At 36.1% G+C, this 10,158-nt stretch overlaps 1 protein-coding gene across 1 annotated transcript; it reads right to left on the bottom strand.

Annotated features, from left to right (window-relative positions):
• Positions 1–1,046: 1,046 nt before the first annotated feature.
• LOC137397232 (piggyBac transposable element-derived protein 3-like) lies at positions 1,047–1,595 on the bottom strand. The gene has a single exon (XM_068083519.1). The coding sequence runs from the start codon at positions 1,593–1,595 to the stop codon at positions 1,047–1,049; it is 549 nt and encodes a 182-aa protein (XP_067939620.1).
• Positions 1,596–10,158: the final 8,563 nt, after the last annotated feature.

Genomic DNA, 10,158 nt, shown 5'->3' with positions numbered 1-10,158 from the left:
GTATGCCGATGATACAAACTTGTTTTTAGAATCCGAAGACTTAGATGAGCAAAGCTCTGCAGTAAATAATGAACTGAATAAAATCCAAAAATGGTGTACTATGAATAAACTAACATTAAATGTAGACAAAGCAAACTTTATGATATTAAAAAAAACTATCAAAATAATTACGAATTTCCTAAGACCGCTTTCACTTTGCAGGGTAAAATTTTAAACCTAGTCGAAAGTGTAAAATTTCAGTTACACACCAAATACACACAACATTTATTATTTTATTTCCACCCCATCTAAAACATATATAAAAATTAATGTCCTCGTATGAGGACGCCATGCAGTTGTGAAACAATGCGCTCTGTCCTCATATGAGGACAAACAAAAGTGGGTTGGTAGCATTATAGGCTGTAGTCAGACAAAATCACCTGGTATTATATGCTTCAAAGCATTCTGGGCAGAGAGCTTTTTTGCAAATTGTGCACAAGTATCTGGTTTTTCTGTGGCATGTTGGAGCAACACATCGGCTTGCGTATTTCATAGCTGACTTTTCTGGCCAGTGTCCTGCATCAAGGGTGTATCTAAAGTGATTCAACCGATGTTGTGAAAATTGTGAGCTATTAAGTTGTAGGGTTATAGCAATATGCACATGTTGACTAAATAAACGTTTTTGCAAGTAAAAATTGTAAAATAAATGAGTAAACTATTACTATTACCATAATTATTAGTAAACTCAAAACTATTTAGTAATTGAAAACTTGAAAAAATGATCACTTTGCTTACCTGATCTCATCTGGTACCTTCGTTCTGATGTTTGTTAGACTAGGAGGGTGTACTTATGAGCTTGATGGCTTCCCTTTTTTTTATTTGACATTGTCCAACCTTGTGTGATTAGCGCTTGTGCCACAGAGCTGCGGAACTCAAGCAAATCAACGCTGTCTCTGTGTTCCCAGCGATAGATCAGCCATCCATTAACAATTGTGACATTTACAAAGTTGAAAAACAGACGTGCTTCAGGCTGTGTCTGTAGCATGAAATCAGAAAATCTATTAAATCTACTCTTCCCATATGTTTGTTATAGACTTCAATAGCACGAGGCCTGATAACACTTTTTTGTCCCATCGTTGTACTATGCTGGTTGGTTGCATGCCAACAAATGTGCTTGCAGTGTAGACAAGATTGTTATCATTCCACTTTACAATGGTGATGTTGTCGTTTTTGGTAGCATAGGTAGCACTTCCTCTTGTTCTCATACCTTTATCACAAATCAAAACTGCATCTGCGCCGCATAGCCGATTTTTGCAGAGAGTACCAACAGCATATATCTTTTTCTTCTTTAGCTCTGTTAACAGCTCCAACGCTGTAAACAAGTTGTCAAAGTAAACCTTGTGGTTCTTGCCAGCCAAACGGTCTGGTAACCACATCACAACATCTGGGCTCAGCCCCAGGACTTTTTCAGGTCTATTACCGCTTGCTCCTTGATACAATTGAAAGTCATAGACGTAGCCTGACACACCTGATCTCACCCATATTTTGTAACCCCATTTCTTCGGCTTACTCTTGATATATTGCTTTAGACCACTCTGGCCAGTGAAAGGAACCATCTGCTCATTGATACTATGACATTCTTCAGCATCTACACTTGTAAAAAACTTTTATCGAAGAGCTTCTATCACAGGGCGTAGCTTCCATACTTTATCAGCAGAAATTGCATCATGTTTTTCATTATCTACAAAGTGAAGGTGATGGCGTATGGCATCGAATCTATTGACACTCATTGCATGAGCAATCAATCCAAATCGAGTTCCTTTGTTGCTGGACCAATACATCTGTAATCTTGGATATCTTATGTAGGTGATCACAATGTTTATTCCCAAAAATACCATAAGTTTCCCTCTTGTAAGATTGAATGCAGAGTTGATGTTTACCTGTGATGTGTACAGATTTGTGTTATACACAATTTCATCTAGCAAGTCATTGTCAAAAAAATGCTTGAATATATTGACTGGTGTTTCAGTATTTGCAAGGTTTACTTGACGTTTACCAGTAAAGACAGGTTCGTTATGCGCATAGTCGTTGTCATTGTTGATTGTCCAACTAGTTGATGCTTGGATAATGGTTGATGGTATTGCTTTGTTTCGACCAAGTGTTGAAGGTGTAGAGTTAGCAATTGGTGGTGTCTTACACATTTGCTCTTGTGAAGCTGCAGCTGAAGTAGATGCTGAAAAACAAAAAGTCGATATAACAGCCACTTTTCTTCTTTTCTGTGGCAAAGGAGTTGTTGCGACGGCTGAGGTAGAAGGTTGAAGAGGCAGAGAACAGACAGAAATCAAACTGCTGTTTTCATAGAATTTTCCACTGCTCAAACTAAAAGTGTTTGCGGAATATTCCCAGTCAGAGTCATCGCTAACCTGTTCCTCTTGAGCATTCACATTGTAGTCTGCGTCAAAAATCAGTGCAGTCACCTGATGATGAAACGTAGCCATCTTCAGAGTCTGAGCATAACATAGCTTGAAGTGCCTCAGAGGCTGCTTTTCTGGAGCGCTGACTACTCATAGTTGAGAGATGCAGAAACTTTAGCAAGACTAAAAACAATGTAGACAGTGTTATTATCCACAAAATCCCTAATGAAGACTTTATGCATAATGGAATTTTCATTCAGTTAATGCTTGATGTCCTCAAATGAGGACAATTCATTTTAGCCACTTTGGAAGTTTTACAAGTTTGTGAACAACATTGTTTTGTTTCAATCATTTACCTGCAAGACTGAACCAGCTCAGAAAAAAATACACATTTCTAAAAAAAAAGAGGAACTGAAGAAATAGCAAAAGAATCACTGATAATTAGCAAACTCACTTTTTGCACAGCTGCCTGATTTCAGATTTTCCTCTAGACCTTGACCTACTTCCTATGACCTCAATAACAGTATAACAGGAGAAAACAATTTGTAGAATAATGATTGAATGATACAAGGAAAAACAATTTCTGATTTTTAGGTTTAAAATTGAATGTAGTATTTTGTCCTCATATGAGGACGTCATGCAAAAAAGGGTTAAACTTGTGCAACGCCAAACACTTGGCTGGTTAGACCTATAATTCAGTGTTGGATTGCGTGTGCTTTGGGTCGACTGTATGCACACTTTGTTTTTAATCATCAATTTAATGTACAAGCATTTTGTTGCTCCTGTTCTATTGAAGTTATATGTCACTTAAATCCAGTTGAGACACTTCTTATTTTGCTAGTAGTTAGCCGTTAAACATAAAATCAGTTGTATTATTAGAATCTTGCAATGGAACCAGCGTCAAATTTAATAGCAGTTTTCCAAAGTTTTCGAGTTTCTCTGTAGCAAAGGCAAGACATGCCATCAGATATTTCAGCTACTGATAAATTGAAGTGTCCCTCAATGTATATACACTGTTTTTGGTGTTTCTAATTCATTGCGCTTGTGACAAAACTATGTGTGTTACAAGATAATCATTGTAGCACAATTTTTGGCAGATTGAAAGGTTAAGCAGATTATTACTGAAAGCTTCGGCTATCCTTAGGAATAGTTGAAGCAATTAGCATACTACATTTCTTTGAAAATTCCCAGCCGGCCTTGAATACAATTAAAAGAGATTCATGAGCTTTAATATAAAACTTGATAGACCATCATCCTTTATCTGGTATGAACTGCATTAAATAATATTTGAGAACTTAAGTCACTTATTGTTACTGAAGCTGAATGTTTACCAGCTATATGGTAAATTGTGTAAACTGGAGTAATGGCTGTTGTCAGAATGACTGGTATCGTTATTGTACTCTGAATAATAAGATTGAATCCATCAAACAGATAAATTATGCGTTGACTCATTGAACATCTTTCTTTTGTTGGTAGATACGATGCTAGATGCCATGAATTCTATTACAGTCAGAGACAAACCCCCTTCCATCTCGCAGTGTCAACTCAACTTATTCAATATATTGTTCGATACATGGAGTGGTATTGATAAGCAGATGTTATATGAAAGACTAACTGAGGCTGACCAAGCTTTCATGACTCTTTTAAATGAATCTGGATTTCTTCAGTCAACAAGACTATCTTAGCGTGTGTTTCATCAGTTATGAGATAATGACCGTATAACCTCAGATCAATCAGCTCAATATATGCCGACGGATTTACCAAACAGTTGGTTAATGTGTTTAATAGTCTTGCCATTCAGCATTTTAGGTCAGGACTTACTGTTACTTAGACTAAATGTATTCTCATGCAAAAATGTTTTCAACAGTGACCGTCGCATGACTTCTCATTGGAATAGTATTAAAATAAACCAGCATATCTTATAGTTATTACAGTTTGTTTGAATAGTTTTATCTCACGTGTTACATAATAGAGTTTATTTTTATTTCTGGAGTTCAATATCATATAGTTATTGTACCCATTTTAGGGCATTTTTGTCTGACAAAATTGAGTTCAATATTAATCCAGCTCATTGGAATCATAATATTGGTGTATAACATACAAGAAGAGTATAAAGGTAAGCTCTAGTTTTAATTTGTAAATAATAGTCAAACAAAACGTAAACAACTGCAACAAGTAAACAAAACAAGGTAACTATCCTCCAACCCAAGAGTGAGAGTAAGTTAGCGCTTTAAAAAATCTGCTAGGAAAGTAAAGTTTTCATTTTCCTAGATAATCTGTTTCCATAAAAGTATTGTATACCAGGTCCTTTACAACTGCATGTCTTTCGATCAACAACTAGATGTTAGTGTATATTTATGCCTGAGCCTTTTATTTGAGGCTTTTTATTCTTATACTACTACCGAGGTTTGCAAAATCATCTTCTTAATATTCTACTGATATTCGAAGCTGCTAATACATTCAGGTTAAAAGCTATTTTTTCATCAGTGTTACAACTCTCGACCAAGTTCACATGGTGATATGCACACTAAAACATTATGTTTTATTTTTATCTTTGACTTACTGTGCTTCTCAAATCAATAACTAATCTTGTTCATGCATTGTACATAATATGAAAATATTCAAAGCTCCAACTTGTGCTTTACCCACAATAAACTTTTTGATTTAAAGAATATATTTTACTACATTTTCAATTCATGATTATTGTAAGTGCTAAGATGCTATCTATGTGCTATCTCATCAGTAAATTTGTGATGAGATCCAGAAGCTGAAACAATCTATTTTTTAGCTCAGGCAGTAAGAATTGTTTGTACGTGTCATCAAAGTAAACATGTTTGTTTGAATAAATATACATTTATAAATACAATTCACTGCAGTATTTAGACTCTCACAGCAACTAATATACTAATTTTTTATTCTTGCTGGTTTTTGCGTAATCATTAAAAAAAGAGTCAATATCATTTTTCGGTGGCTGTTTAAAACTCTTTTGTTGCTCCATACTTTAAGGGTATCTTTAGCAAGCTTCTCAAAAAGCAAGGCTTTTTAGAACCAGGCAAATTATTTTAAAAGATGAAAAAAGTGTGTTAAAAAATATTGGCAGACTTTAAATTTATACATGATGCTGGAGACTTTTGTTGCTACTAAAAATGCCCAAGAATCTAAAGAAAACATGATCCACCTGTTCAAAGTATCTGTGGAACTGACAGCTTGGGTTATGGACTGATGTCATGAAAACACATAAGGTATAATATCACCATAGCCATATTTATTTTAAGTAATTGTGTACACAAGTTGATAGTTGCAAAGCTAGAACATATTGTTGATGTACGACCCGAATAAACTAATAACTAGTGTGAGTACCTAATTTTCTCATTACTGAGTTCTACACATGAAGTTAATAAAACTGCCACACTTTCACTTAGGTACAATAAGATGAACAACAAACTATGCAATAAGTGTGACTATTTATCACAGCTACAAAGATATACGCCACCTGATTACAACTCGATCGAAATGGTAACTAAAATATAATCTTATCCGGTGGGATGAACTTGATTAGTGCAAAGTGACTGAAGCCTACTCCACACCTTCTGTACATATCCTTGATTTACATAGGCATACAGAAAGATGTTGGCGATGCCATATGCGGTTTGAAGAACTTGCGTGACATACCCTTGAATATGAAAATACTCATCAAGTTTATTTTCATCCTTGAATGCCAAAAAAGCAACCATTGCGGAAAATCCAGTTGACCATGTTGTGTAGAACAGAATGTTTGTTCCTCTAATATACTGAGAAGCTTTAATCAACACTTGATCATCTTCCTTTAGGTTACTTTTTGCTTTCATTCTTTTTAACTCTCGTGTGATTCTGATCAGCAGCACAGAGGTAGAAACTATTATTATAACGCTAATCAATGCAAAGAGTGCTTTCGCCATATTCTTAGCTAGATTGATGCTATCACTTTTGCCAATCAAGTCCGTAGAGTACAGTAGATTCAGTGGTAGCATCAAACAGACGCTGATTATCAGAGCAAGACAAGACAGCTTTCCGATGTTCTCCACAATTTTAGAAGTTGGGTACTGAAATGGCTTACACACTGCATAGAATCTGTCTATACAAGCAAGCAAAATCTGCCAATATCGAAAAAGAATCACACCTTGTTTTAAGCTGTCTACCACAAACATAACTTGCACAGTCCTGTGAGCAAACTTTGATGTTGTGAGAAGCAAAAGAGAGCCAATAATATAGAAGCCGCTGTACAGGATATCTGCTAGGCCCAAGTATACAAGGACCCAAAAGAAGCTTAACTTTCGCACCTCAGACAATCCGCTCACCATCTTAATATGTAAAGCATTCAGTCCTATAGAGAACATGTTGAAAAAGACTAGGCAGATAATGAAAACTTCATGTTCCGCCCGCTTTTCTTCCATTCCATTGATATGTCCATCAGTGTTCACAGACTTGTTCATTGTGCCAGGCGACCGTTACCGAGACAAACTTTCTTTTTCGTTGCTTCTGCTTCAACAGACGATGTGACCCAACCCCACTTGCTAGAGAACAAATTGATTATTTTTATTATGTATACATGATTTGAACGTTGAACTCGTTTATAATAGGAAGCAGTGAGTCTCATAAAAGATGCGGTCTGAATAAGATATATAGATTTGAAACTATTTTTCACTGAACAACTTGCTTTGATCTTACATCATAAAGCATCAAGGAAGAGTTGCCTAAGTCAAGTTTTAATAACTACTGGAAATTGTTATAGATTTATTACAACAACAAAGGATTCAATCTGCAAACGGATCATCAAATGATTTATCGCAACTTCAAATAATCATCTGTAGTTGTGGAAAGTAATTGCAAAATGATATTTAGCAGATGGGCAGTTTTGATCCCTTTCTCTGAAACCACACAAAGAGAACACATAGAAATTGCGATACAGCACTTCATGAGCCTAATTTTATTGCATTCAAGTGATAACCTATTAACCATTTGTAAAGGAAACCGGAAAACCTTGTGTACTATGTCATACACCAAATCTTGATCATCAACAAAGGTTTTTTCAGATCGATATATATGTATATCTGTGTATAATAATACATGTCAAGTCACACATAACAACAATGCACAAGTGTTTTTCTAGATGATCTTCTGTGATGGCCTCTTTATATATGGATGCCAAAGTTAGGCTCTGCCTGCTTCTTAATCATGCTCAAAATTGGATGTCTATGCCCAAAGTCTATTTGTTCGGATTAGTTCAAACTGAGCTGAGGGTCAATCTGAGCCTACTACTGACTGGCTCGCTCAACCCATTTCTTTAAGTTTAATGAAACACCTGTCAGCTAAGGTCAACAATCATATTCAACCCTTTTCGTACCAAAACCAACTATATTGGGATTAGAGACTTGTCTTAGCATACCAATCCCATAAAATGCTAATAGAATCAGATGTTTTATAGACTTTTTTTAAAATCATGTTATTTATTGAGAAAATCACATTATACCTTCTAATTATTGGTTTGAATAAATACGATAGGCTTTGTACTTCTATATTGAGGCTAATAATTGTCTCTATTACGCATGCATGAAAAGTACATGTGGCAAAGATTTGATATTTGTTCATATAAAGCTATTCAACATCAATGCATGCAACTATTTAATGGTTGACTTGCAACAAAATTCACATTACAGTTATTTAATATCAAAAGATTCGTCATGTCTTACTCTGTTGTGTAGTAGGGGCCAAATATGTGGAAATGTGATTACCAGCTCTTAAAAGCTCAAAAACGAAAAGCCGGCGTAGATTGGAATCTCTTGATTTTCATGATGTATCCGCGGATTTTGGTTATTGTCTTGTCACGTGATGTTTTCGCGTGAATTGAAAGGCCAATAAGAAGCTCAATATAAAACTTATCGTAGCGATAGTTTATGAGAAACACTTCGGGTTTTACCTAAGACCCCGTATCAAATATAGATGCTCGCTACTTTACAGTTTCAGCTTAGCCATTCCCTCCAACGATTCAACGTACGTGTACATGTCCGAGTTGCGATCATAAATAAATGTCAAATTGTTAATAGTTAAGACCCTGGGGTTTCGAGCCTGACGCTCTATCTGAAGAAGATCCTCAACAGAATCAAACCTCTCAGCAAGTAAGCACGACCACTAGCCAGCTCTTATTTGCCAAGCTAGCTAGTAGTAATATTTTTAGCTAGAGAGTGATCGAACGAATATTATTATATATATATATGATTTTAGTAATGATAATTATCGCTTCATATTGCGAAACAATAAGTACAGATTTTTCTCGAATGACAACATTAACAATTTTAATCTAATGCTGCACCGATATACTGTTGGTTAACATCAACCTGATGTATTAGCTATGGTTGCATAGACATATCTGTTCATTTCTTTAGGAGCTAATACCACCGGCTACAGAGTGGTGGGTCTGCAAGCGCTGACAAGACATGCCATCTCTTATTGAATGTTTGTGCTGTCGTGATGCTGAGTTGGTGCATCGTCTCTATGACCGAGGGGAGTATGAATGCCTGTGTATTCATCCTGATGTGGACGAACTTGTAGCCCCTGCACCCCTTGAGTTGGGGGTGGAATAATTACCTGCGATATCATAGTGAGTTGGATTTTCATTTAATGCCAACAACACCAAAGCTATGCTAATGTGTCAGCATTATCTACAATTCTTGTGTTACACATTTAATGCATCGGTTGAACACACATATTCTGAACTCGTGGAACACAAGGAGAACTGTTATATTTGGCTTGTACACTTACTACAGTAGAGAATGTATTAGTTTTATGATTTTATTATATAAAGATCGAGATTATTTTGATGATCAGCAATTATTGTTTTTCAATAATTGTTTTGGTAGATCATCTATTCCCATTTGGAGAGCCATCGCCAAATGCTCGGAAAAGGTTGTGTGCATACCGCAATCTTGTGTTTTGGCTAATGCCGCAAATCTTGTTTGCAAGTCTGCAAACTCTTCTTCATCATCCGTTGGTGGGAAAAGAGCCCGAATCCTAGACACCAAGCAGGCAGGTAGAGGCCGTCGCTCACCGCGACGAATTTGCGGCATAAGCCAAAACACAAGCTTGCGGTATGCACACAAACTTTGTAACAACATCCGTTATAATGGACCTCACTCTCAGGCCGTGGGAAATTATATCGGACTTGCATCGCTTGAAGCCTTCCAGCTCCATGGTGTTAGAGCTGGTGGTCTCTGTTGACTGCAAAGTAAAGAAAGTTATGACCAACAATCACTTTCACATTATTTGAATGAATTATTTAGCTAGATCAGCAACTTCATGTTTATGTATTGATAACTACTAAAAAATTTGGGTTTTTGTCAGGCTGTGAAGTAAAAACTGTCAAAGTTTTACTTTGACAAGATGGCTGCTGACTATTAAACCGCAGCTCTGATCCATTATAGTGTAGGCCCTGTATAGTGCGCAATGACCCGGACTATCGCATCTACCGTCACCTGCCAACTCAAGCTCCCAATCGATTGCTGCCATCAATCCCTCGTTATGCAGGGTGTACTGCTCAGCAATACACTGTAAAATATTGTAAAACTTCATTATTCTCCTATATTAATTTGTATCATTAGTCTAAGAATGTAGAATCCTCTTCCCCTTTTTTGTGCTATATTATGATGAAGAATCAGAATTTCAAATTATAATATATTTCGCTTGAAGGATGACATATTTTCATTTCAAGAAAAAAATTGTTTCTAAATGT

Source organism: Watersipora subatra, chromosome 5, assembly GCF_963576615.1.
Source record: "Watersipora subatra chromosome 5, tzWatSuba1.1, whole genome shotgun sequence".
NCBI classification, from domain to species: Eukaryota; Metazoa; Bryozoa; class Gymnolaemata; order Cheilostomatida; family Watersiporidae; genus Watersipora; species Watersipora subatra.
Note: the sequence above shows the minus strand (reverse complement) of the source record. Positions and strands in the feature narration are given on the sequence as shown.